The sequence below is a fragment of the Eulemur rufifrons genome, chromosome 10, assembly GCF_041146395.1.
Source record: "Eulemur rufifrons isolate Redbay chromosome 10, OSU_ERuf_1, whole genome shotgun sequence".
Taxonomy (NCBI): Eukaryota; Metazoa; Chordata; class Mammalia; order Primates; family Lemuridae; genus Eulemur; species Eulemur rufifrons.
In genome coordinates, this window is record NC_090992.1 from 35,790,354 (window position 1) to 35,808,884 (window position 18,531).

Here is an 18,531-nt window from a genome sequence, read left to right on the forward strand (position 1 = left end):
ATTTAAGGGCTGAGCAAACACACTGCTGGACAGGTTGTCCTGTACCGATAACAATCTCTGGTTCTCCGCAGGCCCTGAAGGGCTGCCTCAGCTTCCTGCAGAGTCTGGAGAAATCCTTTAGGTGGGACGGCCCCACGCCTGGGTTCAGGGCTTCTGAGGAGTCTCAATGTCATTTCAGGGACCTGTGAGGAAATAAGTCTGTTGTTCAATTCCAGAAGTTGGGGAGAAAAATGGAGCGAGAGGAATAAAGAGACCCTCAGAGCAAAAACAGAGGGGCAACGAGATCTAGAAAGAAACTCTCAAGGGCTCTGCACGAGCAGAACAGGAATTCCAGCCCCAACCTCAGCAGCCTGGCCTGGCCCTTTTCTAGGAATCCACACCTTGGAATTTATTTGTTGCTGTTGCTTCTAACACACCTGTTGCCAGATGCCATATAGGGTAGAAAGCAAATTAGTGAGGATTAGATGAAACAGTGCTGCTAATTACCAAGCTGCATCTGAAGTCACCAGTGGTTTCCAAGTACATCTGTCCCCTCTCCCTGCCCTGCCCTGCCCTGCCCATTCACCCAGGACCTGAGTGGACGGAGCCGGACAGCACTTCTGTTCCAAGTGGCCTTGGCCCAGGGCTCCAGATGAGTGAGGCTGTTGAAATTGAGCTTTTAGGAGAGGAGGCTTGGGGTGGCTGGCCACCGTGGGACCTGACAAACAGTGCGACAATAGCTCGAGGAGAAGCCATTCCTTATCCCCCTACTGTGCAGTCGGACCTGGAATACCAGCAGGGCTTACACCCAGCAGTGGGACGCATTAGCTAGCCTCTCTATGTCTTCCTGAGTTATCTTCCAATTCCCTCCCTGCCTCTCCATCCCAATACTACCCGTCTCTTTCAGCCGCTTCAGCAACTCCAGAAGTCTTGCAGCAGCCTCCTCCCCGGACCTATTGCTTCCAGTATTTTCCATAATGCTCCTCCAGGTAGTTTCTCAGAGGGATATGGTATGGGATCCTCTTAATCCCCTGCTCAAAACCACTCCGTGGTAGAAGTTAAAACAGAGCAGTGATGTCCCGCGCTGGCAGAGTGGGAGAACTGGACGCTGCCGGTGGAAAAGTGTGCTGGAACGGGGTTTCTAGAAAATAATCTGGCGATGTCCATTCAGGTTAAAAATACACACACTTGGCTCCAGCTATCTCAGTTTTAGAAACTAAACCTTTAAAATTAGAGTGGGAGTACGAAGGTTTGCAAAGTGTACAGTTTTGGGGTTTTTTGTTTGTTTGCTTGAAGATTTAGTAGTAGTAACAATTTGGACAAAAAATAGTGTCCAGCAATAAGGAAATGGTCAAATGAATTACAATGTATCCCGACCATGGAATATCAAATGAATGGGTTAGGTGTATATCTATTGACATGATGAGATGTCTAGCATACGAATTAAGCGAGGAAAGCAAATCACACAGCTAGACAAATAGGGGCACAAGTCACACCTGCAGGCACACAAACACACAGAGAGACCATCAATTTCCACCTTTCTGTATGTATATGTGCGATTTTGTGTTTGTATGTAGATACGGTGTCTAAGGATGCCCGTGAGGTTGTTAATACCAGTTATGTTGGGTGGCAGAACGGAGCCAGGATGAGGGAGATTATTAATTGCTTACGTATCTTTGATTTGTTTCATTAGCCACGGCGAATACTTATTGCTTTTGAAATTCTTAAAGCGACACTTAAGAGAAGATGACAGAAAGAAAAAAGAAAAGAACGAAGAAAAGAAAAGAAAGGAGCAGGGTAGGGAAGGGAAGAGAAAAGAAAAACCCCGTTTACAATCTCGCTGTGGCTCTCCAGGTCCTCACTCCCCACTCCAGCCGTCCTCCTCCCCGGCCTGTGTGTGCCCCACTCCTCCCATGCTCTTGGCACTCAAACGCACAGACCAAGTCATTTCAGTTCTTATGATTTTTCACATGCTTCCCCCTTTGCCTGGAATCATCTTTTCCTCAACCTGGCAAAATCCTTCAAAGCTCAACTCAAATGCCACCTCCTCCAAACAGTCTTCCCCAGGGACCATCAGGAGTTCCCCCTCTGCTCTCCCACGGCAGGCGGGGGCTTCCCCTCCAGTCCCTGGCCAGTGGGAACTGGAGTACTCAGATACCACCTAAAGGGGACCTGCCCTACAGAACACACCTAGGGCCACTCACCTTCAGACTGATGCAGAGAAGCCAGAATTCCAGATTTCTGTGGGAAGTCCCTTAATTTTTAACTATTGGTTAATTTATGAAAATGTTTAATGAACTGTCTTCTGGCCAATACTGTGAGCGTGAAAGGAGATCTGTGAGATCAAACTGGCTTTGGGGACGTCCTTGTGACATTGGTGTTGGCTAACTGGTTACTTGCTGGCTCTGTCTTCCCACTGGAGCGGGAGATTCTTGAGGGCAAGAACTTGTCTGGGTAGTCTCCGCATTCCAGGGTTAGCGCCAGCCTCGCACACAGAAGCAAGAAGGCGGAAGGAAAGGAGGGAATAGGCAGGCAGGAGGAAAGGCAGGAATAAAAGGCACACCAGGCAATGTGTTTAACCATTTATGAAAAGTACAATGAAAGCATTTTTCTGCCTTGTTTGCAGTTTACATGTACCTTAATTTTGCCTACAGAGAAAAGACGTTCTAGGATATTATAAAACTGTCTTCTTGGGAAATGCCAGTCTACATATCCAGACACTGAAGATGAGTCAGTGAGACAAAGGGTCAGGCATTTTTAAACAGAACTCAGCTTTCAAAGCCTTATTCTTGCTAGACACAGTGGCTCACATCTGTGATCCTCGCACTTTGGGAGGCTGAGGCGGGAGGATCGCTTGATGCCAAGAGTTCATGACCAGCCTGAGCAACACAGCAAGATCCCATCTCTATAAATTTTTTTAATGGGCGTGGTCATGCCTGTAGCCTTAGCTACTTGGGAGGCTGAGGCAGGAGGATCGCTTGAGCCCCGGAGTTGGAGGTTGCAGCGAACTGTGATTGTGCCATTGCACTTCCAGCCTGAGTGACAGAGAAACAGAGTGAGACCCTGTCTTAAAAAAAAAAAAAAAAAAAAAGAATTCTTTTGCAAGTACTACTCAGCTACTAGATAACCAGGTCCAGGGTAAATAAGCTGGTGTTTTGACCAAATTCTTCTACTCATTGTTTACTAATAATACTAACAATTCCATACATCCCAGCAAATGTTGTGTCCTCTATTATCTCTGTCATAACAATAATAATGATGTGGTCCTCTATTATCTCTGTAGTAAATTCTTCCTGCAAACCTGGGAGGTCAGAATGATCACCACCCCCCTAGTTTTACAGATAAGGAATCCAAGGTTCAGAGAGGGGAAGTAACTTGCCCAAGGCCACCCAGCTAGGGGGAGGTGGGGCAGGACTCCAGCCAGATTTTGTGCTGTTGGAAATGCAGTGTTCTCTCCTGTAAATCAGTGTTAACCCAAATTTCAGGCATCTACCTACATGATTGTTCCCTTGTCTAAGAACAATCATTATGATTGTTGTTCTTATCCCAGTATCAATAGTACTATTATTTAATTAATGTTTAACTTCAAATAAGTTCTTGTTTTAAAGCAAAAAGAAAAAAAATATTTGTAAAGTGAAATTTATGGCACAGTACCAACCTAAGATGGGTTAACTCTGCAAACGAGTAGAGTAAAAGCAACACTGTGCTGTTGTTTGCTAGTTAGAGCCTGTAGCCTCTGGAAGGTTGAAGCCAGGTGCTTTGTCCACAGGGAAGTTGGTGACTGATCATTATCAAGGTGTTAAAGTTATACTAAGAGTCTCTTGAGTATAATGGAAGGATTAACAGATCATTGAAAACAGAATCTCGCTTTGTTGTCACGTGCTCACGTGCTTAGATGTTACTTCGTGCCTGGTCTAGGGACTCTCCAAAATGATTTCTCTGCGAAGAGCTGTGCCATCACTTGGGCAAAGGTTTCTTGTGCTACCCAAAGGCCCCGAGGATTTTTAGCAACCAAAATTCCCATAAACCCGTCTGTGATTGTCCACACCGACAGCCTTGGCTCCAATCGTGTCATTAACAATGAGCCACCAGGCTTCCTCCCAGTGCTCCCAGCTGCTGAGTCAAAAACTTTCCTCCTTTCTTGCATGGAATACCTGCAAGGCGAAACAGGAGGGGGACTAGCTGTGCTCCTTGCATTTTATATCCATGATTCCTAAGCCCCTGAAATAGGGATTAGTAGCCTTCATTTTCTGATGGGGAGAATGAAGCTTGGCTCAGAGAAGTGGGAGGACTCGCCCCAGGACACACAGCTGGCATGAGATGAAACTGGGATTCCAACCTACCCGGCCCAACTCACCTTCCTGGAAACCTCAGTCAGCGCAGTGGGAGACAGAACAAGGAGCTGCATTTTTCACTCCCTCCCTCCCTCCTTCATCACAGAACTGCAGAGTCAGAACAGAGCAAAATGCAACTAAGCCCTCTCATTTTGCCAGCGAGGAGGATGAGGGACCTAGAGAGGAGAAGGACTGTTCAGAGTCACCCGGCAAGTGACATGTGGGGCTCAGACCCTTGCTGCTTGGCTGGGGTCTAGGTCCTTTTCCTTCACTCTCCCACTCTCTCCACAAAGACTTGCAAATTCATTTTCAAAAAGCCAAGAGCTGTGGAAAGCTGGCAAAGGAAAGCGGTCCAAGTTTTATCAAGCTACAATATACACGAGGTGTCCAACTTATTAACAAGTATTATCATTATGAGGAAGGCCTAACTATACTTAAAGTTTGTGGATCTCATAAAATTGTGAAGATATTACAATGCCCTTTGTGTAAGATTCTATCCATAGCTCTAATTTCTTTTGCCTATTTAAATGGTGGTGACTAGTCTTTTCTAGGCTTGGAGGGTGAGTGGATGATGAGGGGAAAATGATATCTTTGCAAATATATAATTAAAAAGAGAAGTTATATATATCTTAATTTCAAGTATGCAAATCAGATCACTCAATATAATGAAAATAATAATAGCATCTACCAAATAGTGTTGTTGTGAGTATTAAATGAGTTAGTACATACTATGTTCTTAGAACAGCGCAGTGTACATACTCAGCACTCAGTAAGCATCAGCTGCTATTATTAGGGGGAAGCTCAAGCTATCACTTTGTATTTTCATAAATACATTTGAGTCCTTTTTTTTCATGGTCCTTTTTTTTCATCCTCCCCACACCCTCTTATAGAAAATCTGGAAATGCAGCAAGATTAAGATATTTCTAAAGTGAGTGGGTGAACACAGCAGCATGATGCTGAGTTCCTCTGGCTGATTTAAACCAGGGACAAGAGAAATTCCATCTGTAGGATGATGAAAAGACACCAGTTTGGGGTTTGGAGTCAGATTTGCCTGGGGTCAAATGCAGCCACAAGCTTCCCAACTCTTTCTCCATCTGTGAAATGGGTAACTCTTTAAGGAGGAATGTGATAATTAATTGAAAGTCTAGTGACTTTCTGTGTCTGGGGTGGAATGAGCTCTCTCAGGTTTTCCCAGGGAACAATTTAAAATTCTGCCCCTTCTTCCCAAGAATCCAGCATCAGCTCCAGCTGTGAGACCAGCCCTTACAATTCAAGGTTCACTCCAAAGTCTCTGGAAAGGCGACCTTCCAGCGAGTTACTACTACAGTCTCAGCCACCATATGAATCTATTCATTTATTCAACTAATATTTATTGAGCTCCTCACCATGCCAGGGGCCCTTCTGGGCACTGGACCCAGTGCTGTAGGGATGCATGACAATTCCAGGGGCCCCCAAATCAGTTCTCTGTGTATCCAGGCCCACAAAGGCATGGTTTCTGCACTAGAGGGTCTGGAGGATGGAAGGCCCAGGGCATCTCCCCAGCTGGTTGAACTGCTACACTGTCCTGCCCAACTCTCTCTGTGACCTTTGGCAAGTGGTGGCCTCTCTGAGCTGCCATTACCTCTGAGGTGGAACAGGGTGATGGACAGGAAGGGGTGGAGGCACAGAGGGAGTAGGAAGGAGAGGGGATTCATGGGTCCCAGTAGCAAGTGAGGTTTTGGATGTGAAAGCTGTTTGCAATGAGTAAAACTAAGATGCATAGTTTTCTGATTAACAAGGGAGGGGGTCTCCCTGCCCATGTAACCAGCTGCTCTCTCCCCAGGCTGACACAAGCCTGGGGCTCAGCTCCAACACCCCAAACTCCTCCCCACAAAAGACTAGCAACATTCAGAATAATTGCTTCTAACCATCCTCATCCTTCAGGTAAAGCAAACCCCACTCCCTCCCCACGGGGCGACTGGGGAAGCGGGTGGAACTACTGGAAGAGATTCTATTTTTCTTAATTAAAAAAATGTAATTATGTCTATTAAGTAACTCCTTAAGCTTCCTTTTTCTCTTCTTCCCTTTCTGCTGTGTTTTGAAGCTGAAATAATTAGGAGGCCACCAAATAAGAGAGCTTTGAGATTCCTGCTGCACTGTTCAGGAATCCATGATCCAGGGAGCCCTTCTCCTGTGCGCCCGAGCCAGTCCTTAGCCCATCTCCAGGCTCAATAGTCCATCTGTCAAGTTGGGACAGACTGGAAATAGCTACTTCGCTGCTGTGAACAATTCCAGATGCATATCCCCTCCCACATTTACAGCAACTACTGCCCAAGGCAAAATACATAAATCTTAGAATCAGCCAAACTCTGATTCGAATCTCTGTTAGGTATTTGCCAGTTGTGAGAAACTTACTTTTCTCTTCCTTCAGGAGGAATAAGGCCCCTGCATCACAGGGCTGCTTGAGGAATAGAGGGATGGAGCCACAGTTATTGGATCCTGATTAAAACCTCCTTGTGGTGCAGCCCCTGTGGGCGGTTATTCTGGTTTTACAGGTGGGCTAACTGAAGGGGGTGGGGCAGGGCGGGTGAGCTTTGTGAATGGAAGGGCAAGATCCCCTAGGTGCTGTCCTGGATGACCCAGCTGGTTCCCTAGAGCTGCAGCCACCCGCTTCCTGGAACTGCCTCTTCCAGGGAGCCCTTTGGGTCTTTCTCTGCAGAGAAATCAGGGCCTGGACCCTTGCTCATGGGAACTTTCCTCCAGTGTAGGCAGGATTGGGAAGGTGCCAGCAAGCTGTGCCCAGGGCAGGGAGACAGGAGATACTCCCTGCTGTTTGTCTAAATTGATTCTTCTTCCCTTAACCCTGACCCTCACTAGACAGTTGCCAATCTGCTTCCTTCTCAAGAGGTGGGTCGTTATTCCCATTTTACAGAGGAGAAAAATAAAATAAAATAACCAAAGCTCAAAAAAGCTGGAGTTCATGCCTCAAATCATCCCACATTGGATCACTGGATCTCAGGTGTGCATGCTGCCAGAAAGACCTGTTGGAAAGGGAGGCCGCAAATATCAATAATGATTTAAGAAATGATAATAACATCCAACATTTACCGAATCCTAGGCACCCCCATATTACAGATGGGGACAGAAAGGTGAAGTGATTTACCCAGAGTTCCACAGGAAATAAGTGGTTCGAAATAACTTGGAGGCCGCCAAATAAGAGAGATTTGAGATTCCCGCTGAACTATCCAGGAATCCATGACCCAGGGAGCCCTTTTCCTGTGTGCAGGAGCTAAAGGCAGCACGGCTCTCTGAGGTTCAGACAGCTCTCTTCCACGTCAGCGCCTGCTGCTTGTTTTTGCAAGGTTTCTCACCAGCAATCCTGAGGGCCGGGCATTAGTATGCCCATTTTCTGAAAGGGGAAACCTGGCCCCAGCCGGGTGATGGTGGCAAATGCTAAGCAGTGGGGCCTGATTTGCATGCACAACTATAGGTGGTAGGGACCCACAGCTCTTCCCCTGTGGCACCCACACCTCCTGTGGCAAGGAACAACTGGAAGTCTCCGAAAACTTGCCATTCCCTCTGCAACCTGTGGGACCTGCAGAGACTGGCAGCTGCTGTCACCACTTCCCCCGACCCCCGTGTCCACGTGGTGGGCTTCTTCCCGGGGTACAGTGTCCAATTAGGCTCAGCTGCAGCTGATCTCAGGCCAGCTCTTCGCCTCCCTGCGCCTCGACTTCCGCACCTGTGAAATGGGGTGCCATCCGAAGCTCGGGCTTCAGGAACCTGCATGGCGCTTTGGCAAAGCTGCCTCCTCTCCAGCCCTCTCGCTCAGACCCGGGCTCAGATCCGACTCCCGACCTGCGTAGCTGGGACGCTGTAGGAAAGTAGCTTGAGCGTCCAGAACTTCGCAAGCAAGGCATTGACCCCAAAGAACCTCGGCTGGGACCCGGAACACCTGTCTACTCTATTTCCCTGGCTGTGTAACTTGGAAAGTGATCTCTCTGGACGCCAGGGGATATGAGATCTGGCCTTCCCCATTCTGCTCGACACCGCACAGGTTAAAAAAAAAAAAAAAATGAGCTCAGAGAGGAGCAGCCTTTTGCCTGAGGTCACACAGCGAACGTCTTGGGGCGGGGGTGGCGTGGGGTGGGGTGTAGGCTGTGTTCTGGAATTCCTGGCGGATGTTGGCGCCCGCGTGTCTGCCGCTTCTGATACCGGGGTTCGGTAGAATAGGCCGCTAACGAGCGCCCATTAGGAGGAATTGTCACTCCTTTGGGAGCGAGGTTGTCCCATTAGGGAGAATTGTCATTCCTCCTGGAGCGAGGTAGTCCCGGCTCCGCGCAGGCTGAGAGCCGGGGCCGAGAGCAATTAACGCGGCTCCGGCGCGGGCAGCCACCTCAGCCCGGGGCAGCGGGGGCGGGGCGGCCGGCGCGGCTGGAGCCGGTCACCCGGCGCAGCCCCTTCCCCCGGAGCCCGCCTTTCATCTCCCCGCGCCTGGCGCCTGCCCGCAGCCCAGGCCCGTCTACAGCCCCCTTCGCCGCCCCTCCCCCGCCTCCCCCTGGCCGCCAGGATCCAGCGGTCGGTCCTGGGGTTACTGACGCTGCGGTGTGCGCGCAACGCTCCACAGTTTGCAAGGAATGCTTTCTCACCCGCACTCGCGGCGCACGTACGTGGCTGCCCCACGACGGGGACCGGTCCGCGGAACACGCCCGGGGAGCGCGGGAAGGTGCAAGACAGGATCCGCGCGCAGAGGCCTCGGCCGCGCGGGTGATTCCCAGCCTTCCACTTGCTGCCCGTGTGACCTTGGGCAGCGTATTTAGTTAGCCCTTCCTAGCCTTGGGCTTTTCATCTGTAAAATGGGGAAAATTGTCTCCGCCCGCAGCGGTGAGTTGGAACAGCTAAAAGAGATCCTGGACAGGTCCAGGCACTAAAGCATCTGGTGGCTGAGTTCCCATTGGAACCCCACTTTTCTACCAGCAAATACTGCAGCTACGTAAACATCCCAGGGAGCTAGCACTTACTGAATGCCTCTTACTCCACTAAGGGATGAGGTACCCGAACCAGGACATTTTTCAGGCCGGGCTAAATTCTCAGCTCTGGAAATTTTACAAAGAGTCTACCGCGAGCTCCGTGAAGGCGGCCATGCACCTCATTTTTGGATACCTGGCAGAGAGAAAGAATTCGATAAATTGTTCTTGCTTTTGACATACAATGATAGTTTTTTTTTTTTTTTTTTTTAGAAACTGAGCCCCTACGCCTTCTAGTTACTTTATATAGCCTATTGAATTTAATTACCACAATGGCCATCCCTGATCGGGATTATTATCTCTTATTCAAGAGATTAACCAAGAAAAAAAAAAGCTGCCTAGAGGAGGCAACGTGGAGTGCCTAAGGTCATGCTGCCAGGAAAAGGTGAATAAACGTTCTGAAAACGCAGCCAGGTTGGGGGAAATGCAGGTATGGAGCTTTCTATAAAAGGGCGAGAGTTGTGTTGAGGTTCCAGCCTTTTCCCAGCAGAAGGAAGACCCTTTCCCAAATTGTCTCCACCCCATTGGAGAGCTAGGGAGGGAGCTGGCAGAGGGCATGGGGAGTCGACTGCCTCCCTGGGGCATCTTTCCTATTTATGGCCAGAGCTTGAAAATCTGCTTTCGAACACCGGTTATTTTTTTTCCTTTTATCTGTATTATTTTCCTATTTCTAGCTTCATAATTTTCTTTCCCTGGACTTCAGGATCCCAGAGTAGTGAGGGGAACTTTGGTTTTTCCTCTCCCAGAGAAATTCATAAAAATAAAGGCGCTCCAGTGGCACTGATTTTTGTTTTGAATTTCCCAGGAATAAGCCTGTGTGCCCCTTAGCTGACAAATATTAACAATGAGTTTTCAGGAACAATTATAAAACATTGTCTGGGTCTAGCCCAACTGAAAGTTGAACCCTTTTTGTACACTTTGGCAGCTGAGGGCTAAACGAATTTCAGAGTTGCTTCCAAAATATATAGCCTGTACCTTGCCTTTTACATCTAGAAGGCACAGAGCTTAATCTGGATTTACCTGTACTGTATTTGAGATGCATATCAAGCCAACTATCACCAGGTATGACTCAAGGGGAAAATGCATATATCTTCAGATAGCTTTCATAGTTTTTTTTTTTTAAACTTTCTCTGAGCTTCCAGTTGGTTAAAAAAAAAAAAAGTACGTGTTTCTTGTGGGAGAGAGATTCGGGGGTTTTAAAAGACTGTGTTTAGGACATATTTACTCTTTTACTTTTTCAGGACCACTTCTAGTCAAACTGAATTAACTGGCCATTGTAGACTGTTTTTATCCTCTAAGATTCAGATAATACTTTTTCCGGTACTCCTTGCCAGCGCAGTTTCACTCCAGGTAAATGATTGGGGTGAAGGAAACATAGTACATCAGAGGTACTCTGGGAAGAGTTTACGGATCTGTAGGTCTAGAGGTCAAGTTTCTATTACTCTTGAACTGGGGAGGGGGTAGACTCCAAGCCTTGGTCACTTAAATAATTAAAAACAATGTCCCTTCCTTCCAACGCTCTAGGGAATGTTTAGCAAGCATCTGCTGTAGGCAAGGTCCTGAGCTGGGCGACTTCCTATTTACCTCATCACTCGCCGGATAATCGTCCAGATACAGGAAAAAGCAGCTGCCGCCCAGAAAGAATCGTTTGAAGTTATCCTTCTAGGCCCAGCGCCTCGTGGACCTGCGGAGAGATCCGAGGCCTCTGCGCCTCAAAGCTCACTCTCCCCTTTCCTAGGCTGAGACTGCCATCGCTGAGGCTTTGGGGTGTAATTACCGAGGGTATAATTTGGAGTGAGGTGGGGATATTTATGCTTTTTCAAAAAACTAGGTGCAATGAATAAAAATGTGCTTCCCCCAAAGGTACACTGGCCTGGGGTATGCAATCTTGGAACCCGGTATTTCTGAGATTTCAAGGTGAAGAGAGTCAGTAGATATTATCGGCGACTTTTCATCCTGCCTCATCACCCTCCTGGGCAAACAATGGCATCCAAACACACATGACAAACACAGGCTCAAACAAATTCACGAACACACATTTGCACTGTCTTGAGAAAAAGATTGCATCCGAATCTCGCCCAGAAAGGAGATTCAAGGGACAAGAAAACACACATTTCAAGTTTCTAAAAGTGCACTGGCATTGTTTTCAATGTGGAAGAGATGGCCACAACTTAAATTCTCCACTCGGAACTGTCTGGGAGAGAGCAGCTGCTGACCACCTCTGGGGCTCCCTCCGCCCCTTTTGTCTGGGGGAACGAGTTATAACAGCGAAGGCTGTTAAGCGCTTGCTAGTGGCGACAGTCTTCCAAGTGTCAAGTATGTACTATTGCCTTTAAGCAGGGATGCTCCCCGTGCTTTCAGTGCTGACTCCCGGAACTGTGAAGTGAGCCCAGTCGTGGAGTATAGCAGGCGCTTCAGAAATGTTTCTGCGATGCCAGTTGGAGATTTGAAAACGTATCTGGCGGTGTGGGGTAGCGGGGTGGGCGCGGGGTACCTTTTCAAGAGGGGTCAAAAGAGAGAAGAAATGGGACTCGGCGAACTTCCTCTTTAAATAATCGACCTTAATTACGTCTTGGGCTTTTCAGTTTCGCTGTGATTATAACCCTTGAGGGATAGCCTAATAACAACTCTGCTGACTGCTCCTGTAATTAACTCCTAATTTATTTCAAGCAGGGGGAAGGAAAAAAAAAAAGCCCCAGCCTCCTCTGGGAGAGCCAATGGGAGGCGAGCGACTGTGGCGTCAGCGCCAGGCCCGGCGCGCATTGGCCGAGCCGCGTCTCCACTTCCCCTTGAGCAAAGGCTCGGCTCCCCGCGCGCCCCTCCCGTCTCCCCCCCAAAAAGTTGGAGTCGCCGCTGCCGGGTCGCCAGCGGAGTCGGGCGCCGGGAGCTACGCAGGGCAGAGAAGTCATGGCTTCTCCGTCCAAAGGCAACGACCTGTTTTCGTCGGACGAGGAGGGCCCGGCGGTGGTGGCGGGGCCGGGCCCGGGCCCGGGGGGCGCCGAGGGGGGCGCCGAGGAGCGCCGCGTCAAGGTCTCCAGCCTGCCCTTCAGCGTGGAGGCGCTCATGTCGGACAAGAAGCCGCCCAAGGAGGCGTCCCCGCTGCCGGCCGAAAGCGCCTCGGCCGGGGCCACCCTGCGGCCACTGCTGCTGCCCGGACACGGCGCCCGGGAAGCGCACAGCCCCGGGCCGCTGGCCAAGCCCTTCGAGACGGCCTCAGTCAAGTCGGAAAATTCCGAAGATGGGGCGGCATGGATGCAGGAACCCGGCAGATACTCGCCGCCGCCAAGTGAGTGCGCGCCCAGGCCGGGATCAGGGGTGCCGGAGGAAGCTGGGGGCGGGTAGTCCAGGCTGCGGGTGCCGAGAGTCTTTCTGCGCGCGCCGCACGCCCCGGAAAGCAAGCCTGGCAATTCCTGAGCCCCCGATACCCGGGAGTTCAGCGCGTCGTCCGCATCCAGGACTCGCGTTGGGTAACACCCGCGCTGTGTGTGTCTGTCTGAGATCCCCGGAATAGGAGTGTTCAGCCCAGGAGCGAACCCCGGCTGTGTTTACGGGGTCACTCGGTGTCAGTTCCTACAGCCCTCGGTCCTGCGCTCCGACCATTGGCTGCTTGTTTCTCGGTCCACCGGGGTCCCTGCCCGGGGAATAAGGGGGATACACTTTAGTGAGCACTTGCATGTGTGCCAGACGCGAGGCGGTGCCTTACCTCCTTTCAAACCTCTTAACCCTGCGAGGTGCGCCAGCATTTTAAAGATGAGTTAACTGGACTTAAGCAGACACCGAGTAGAAATCATTTTCTTTCGTGGGTTCCGCGGGTGTCAAAGCCGAATCCCACGAAGTGATAGTGGCAGAAACTGACGCGGGGAGGAAATGTCTCCCCGTCGTCCCCGCAGCCAGCACCTCTTTGGCGAGGTTCTGAGCTTCGCTGAGAGCGGGCTGGGGCCAGATGCGCGCGGGCTCTGCTTGGCTTATAGTAATAATTAACAGAATTCCAGCAGGGATTTTACAAAGTGATGCTCATTAGTTCACCAGATCGGATCCTCGCTAGAATCCCCAAGTGTGGGCAGAGACACGGGACCTGTGACTACCCTCTTTTTCAGACGTGGACGCTGAGGACTGCACTTGCTTGTCCCAGGTCACTAACAGCCACCGAATTGGGCGCAGAGCACCTGGTGTCCAAGGCCTGCTCCTCCATTCGGTACCCTGGCCACCTTTGCTCCCTTCCCCAGGGTACACCGAGGTCCACACCTGCACCCCACAAGTGAGGCTGTGATGATTTCTCCTCCTCCTTAGACATCCATTTTTGGGCCGCAGGTCCTTTTACGATTTGAAGAAGTCATTGCCTATAGCTCCCTTTACTTCTCTCTCTTGGCCTTTACGATTTCTCTACCCCGACCCTTTCTCTACTTCCATCACTCAGCCTTCAGGACTGGAGATGCACAGTATTTTGTGAACAAAACAAGGCCATATACCCAGGGTCAGTGGCTGCCCCCTTTGGCAGTCTCTCTCCACCCTGTTAGAAACTCTGAAAGACTCAAAGGGCCAGGAGATTAAGGACTAAGAGAATTTAAAATCAAGTTTGCACAGTGCTTTACAGCACTTTTCACCGTATTATCTTATCTGATCGCCTCTGTAGGGCAGCAGCCAGCCCCTTGTTAACAGATGAGAACATTTCAGCAGAGTACTGAGGAACTGGCAGTTTGGGCTTGACCAAAGGGAGGGGGGAGGGAAAGCTTGGGAACATTTAATGATCACCTTCTAGGTGGCAGACCTGGCTCTGAGAATTCTAAAATTTAGTGCTCATACCCATGTGCTGGGATTGGCGTTACCCATTTCATTGACTGTGAAAAAGAGGCTCAGAAACATTAAGAGACTTAATTTGTTTAACAAATATTGAGTGCCTATAGATTACTAGGCCTGGGACAGTGCCCAGCGGTGCACCAAGAATACAGGCCTTAATGGAGTCATGTCCAGAGGTCAGAAATCCCTGCATCCTTAGGCCTGGAGTTCTGGGAGGACGGTACCCCAATAGCCTCATAAACATCCCTGCCCTGCACTCAAGCTTCCCTGCTCTTGGTAAGGCAACCTTGGGCCCTGGATGTGATCTTTCCTGGAAAAGAACCAGAAATTCCAAGAAAATATTTTATTTTAAAACATAAAGGGTTGTTGGTGCTTTGGGCCTGGAGGTGGCAGTGGGACCCTGTGGTTGAAGCAGTGGGTCCAGGGAGCACCAAGCTTGGAGCGTGGGGGCCGGAGGCAACCACCCGCCTAGGCCTGGTTTTGTAATTCGGAGGAAGTAGGATAAATGCTGTTTTGCCTTGTATAATGGCATCCTTCCTCTGGCTGGTTTAAAATGGGGTGGGGGGTTGGCGGGAATTGGGGAGAGGTTCCCTGGGAGGAAGCCTCCGGGCTTCATGGCTTTGATACACATGTGCGATCCCTGGGGCCTGGATTTCATAATTCAAATGGAACCCGAAGGAGCAGGTGGAGTTCCCTGCCCAGGCACGGAGATCCTTCTAACCCCCAAGTAGAGCCAGGAGCAAGTGTATACACTGGGGCTTAGTATCTGAGCTGAGACACCTGGGTCCTCCTGAGAGCCAGGCCAGGTTTAGAAAGGGTGAGAATTTTGCAGGTCTCTCAAGGGTCTCTGTTGGCCGCTGTTGTTAGTTAATTTGTAAATTACGAAGTAGGTTCTCCAGCTCTCCGGCTTACTTAAGGATTAACACATGCAAAAGCATAGACTTTGATGGTCATTTCTTACCCATCTCTCTCCCAGATTTCTCTTCTTTGATGACAGAAACTGCTACCTCTTTATTTTTCAGTAAGTAAAGTGATGGTTAATAATGTGACACCAGGACAAATCTATGTCTCGCTGGAAACAGAGGCCGGGTTGGGACTTGTGCTGTGTCACCCTCAAGTATGAAGTGTAAACTCTTTTTTGGGCCACCAAAGTAACTAAACAAGAAATGCAACATTCTCCCCATGAGTATATTGAAGTTAATACTGTGGCTACATTTGGAAAATTAGCATAGCTCGTAAAAGCCAGGTGCAGAAAATTAATTGTTTAGCATTCTATCACCTCAGCTCTGCCTCCTCCCCCCACCCTGGAGGAAAACGAGTTAGTTGATGCTGTGGAATCACAAGGACGCCCCAGTCCTATGATTTGCTATAATTGGATCCATTTTAAATGTGTAGTCTGGATGCTGTTGGTATACCTTTATTTTGCTTGTTACCCTCAACTTCTAAATTTTGTCGACAAACTAATCATTTACACATTTGCCTTAAACCATAGAATGGTAGAGGAGATGACTAAGATGTCATCACGTGCTCTCAATTCGGAGGCAGCATGATCTCCCATGACATTTACATTTATGGGCAAGCTAATTTTTCCCTTCATCTTAGTAAAGTTTATATTACAGAAGCACCGGGCCAAGAAACTTATCCCACATCCAGATCTTTAAAACGATGTTCGGGTTTTATAATCTGTAGACTGGATGGAATGACAGCTGTGTGGTTGTTTACTGCCTGGGACTGCCCCCAAGTCCAAAGATGCTATTAATTTACCACAGACCTTATCTGCATGATTGTGCTTCATAAGTATTCTTACACAATCCAGTTTTTCCTGGTTCAGAGAGGGAACCAAGGGAAACAGCTATTCCAGTTGCTGAGACCCTCTTCATTCTCCCTCTCTTTTGTGATTATCTCAGCATCCAAGGAAGGTGAGCATAATCAGGAACTCAGCCTCCCATTTTTAGAGACACCAGAAATTGCTCTCAGGAAAGATGGATTTTTATTTTTCTCAGAGAACACCTGACTCCCTTGACTTATGACTTATATTCTATTTCTATTATCTGTAATGCTGTTTTCCATATAGAAAGTTCTGTTACACCATTAGATTCCCCAACTTTTCATGAAAAGACTTATTTTTTAAAATAAAGCAACTTACCCATTTCAATATGGTCCTTCTGCATTCCCACCTCCCCCAAAAGAGACATCGTTTTGACAGAGGTATCTTTTTGAAAGATGAAACAAGATACGTGTATGCACGTGTGTGTATACACACGTATAACATCCCCCCCCCCCTTTTTTTTTTAAAAGCTGCCTGATTTCAGTTGAGAGGAAAGGCCTGTGGGGACAAACCTGCTAATCTGCTCCCCTCTCTGTTCCCTAGGACACATGAGCCCTACCACCTGCACCCTGAGGAAACACAAGACCAATCGGAAGCCGCGTACACCCTTTACCACGTCCCAGCTCCTTGCTCTGGAGCGCAAGTTCCGCCAGAAACAGTACCTCTCCATTGCAGAGCGTGCGGAGTTCTCCAGCTCTCTGAACCTCACAGAGACCCAGGTCAAAATCTGGTTCCAGAACCGAAGGGCCAAGGCGAAAAGACTGCAGGAGGCAGAACTGGAAAAGCTGAAAATGGCTGCAAAACCTATGCTACCCTCCGGCTTCAGTCTCCCTTTCCCCATCAGCTCGCCCCTGCAAGCAGCGTCCATATACGGAGCGTCCTACCCCTTCCATAGACCTGTGCTTCCCATCCCGCCGGTCGGACTCTATGCCACGCCAGTTGGATATGGCATGTACCACCTATCCTAAGGAAGACCAGATCAATAGACTCCGTGGTGGATGTTTGTTTCAAAGGGTTCCCTCCCCCTCTCCAAGAAGGCAGTACCAGCCCAGTACTTCTGCTCTTCAGACCTTGCATGCACCACCCTAAGCGGCTAGGCCGACAGGGCCACACGACATAGTTGAAATTTGTGCTTTAGGCGGAGGCACCAAGCCCTGTTTTCTTGGCGTAATCATCCAGATGCCCCTTTCTCCTTTCACAAAGATTGGCTGTGATGGTTTTTACATATAAATATATATAATAAAATATAATACATTTTTATACTGCAGACATAAAAATTCAAATTATTTTGAAAGGCAAAATTTATATACCTATATATACTTTTTCCTATATATCACCTTCTTAAAAGACTGCTTGAGTCCATTTATTGTATTTTCTTATAGGGGGAGATAAATTATTTGCAAAATTTGCTAAACTTTGGTGATTTTGATAGGATGATTGACTTTTGCTTATGGAAAAACCCTTAGAATTAGACATGATGCACATAGAAAGTATTAGAAATGGTGGAATTCTTCAAAATGAAGGGGACACATCAAATTTTTGCATTTTACTTGCATTAAAGAAACCTCATTAGATACTACCATATTTGGCCTTATTCATCCCTCCCCCCACATTGTTAAAGTTTTACCTTTTGGGGGCGGGGGTAAAATCAGTAATGCAGATGAGAAGAATCCTGAGAATGCCTGGGGCGAGGTTGAAAATGGGAACGCTTCCTAATTCTTCTCAAGGCTGTTAACTTCATTTCAGATAATAGGAGGGTAAAAAGTTAAAGCCTGTTAGGAGGAATTGATGGTTTCTGTGAAATACTAGGTATGTCCATCCTCACACACGGCAAAGGTGATTTGGGGGTGTGTGTGGTAATTTCCTGCTTAAAAAAGAGTATCTTGTAACCATTACCTATATGCTAAATATTCTTGAACAATTAATAGATCCAGAAAAAAATGCTTTCTCTGTGTGTGTACCTGTTGTATGTGCTAAACTTATTAGAAAAATTTATATACTTTTTAACATGTTGGGGGCAGAGGGTAAAACCTTGTTTTGACTTGCTAAAAATGGTGTTGTCAAACAGCCCATTTAGCTCCCTGGTATTTCACTTCCTGTCCATCTTTCCCCTCCCTTCAGTACACTTTTATCCCTTTGAAAGGGTGCCTTGTACCATTTTATATATTTTATTGAAGAGTTATTTCTTATCTCTTATTCTGAATTAAATTAAATGTTTGTTTTATTGCAGAAAAGTTTGTTCAAACTCACAATTATTTTAAGAGGTGCTCTCTTAACTGGGCCTAGCTCAAAAATGCCATCAGATGGGGGTAGGGTCTGGTATTTTTTATTATTTTATTATTATTTAAATGTAAATCAAGAGTTGTGGCCAGATTCAAGCCATGTTGGGGAGGAGGATGTTGGTGGTAGCAGGAAGTCAATTGGAAAAAATACTGAAATACTTTGCAATCAATGTTCGCTGTGGCAGCTTGTGTTACTCACGGAAAAGAGGTGGAACTGCTGTTAGTTTTTCAGAAAAACTATATTGAAAGATGAGCTTAAAAGAAGCAGTGAGGCAGAGGGACTGGCCAGAATCTTAGTTTGTAGA

At 48.1% G+C, this 18,531-nt stretch overlaps 1 protein-coding gene across 2 annotated transcripts; it reads left to right on the forward strand.

Annotated features, from left to right (window-relative positions):
* The first annotated feature begins 12,154 nt into the window (after window positions 1–12,154).
* On the forward strand, window positions 12,155–18,196 carry MSX2 (msh homeobox 2). Of its 2 annotated transcripts, none has more exons than XM_069484437.1 (2): window positions 12,155–12,634; window positions 16,488–18,196. In XM_069484437.1, exons 1-2 carry the CDS (start codon window positions 12,227–12,229, stop codon window positions 16,494–16,496), a joined length of 417 nt encoding a protein of 138 aa, XP_069340538.1. In that variant the 5' UTR covers window positions 12,155–12,226; the 3' UTR covers window positions 16,497–18,196. The 2 variants fall into 2 exon arrangements, with proteins under 2 accessions (XP_069340538.1, XP_069340537.1); XM_069484436.1 differs by having other exon boundaries at window positions 12,155–12,605.
* Window positions 18,197–18,531: the final 335 nt, after the last annotated feature.

What these genes read in the sequence shown, in the direction of transcription:
- MSX2 (XM_069484436.1), top strand. Translation starts at nt 12,227, where the DNA reads ATGGCTTCTCCGTCCAAAGGCAACGACCTGTTTTCGTCGGACGAGGAG. An exon ending in CAGATACTCGCCGCCGCCAA is followed by an intron (nt 12,606 to 16,487) that starts GTGAGTGCGCGC and finishes TCTGTTCCCTAG; the next exon opens with GACACATGAGCCCTACCACC.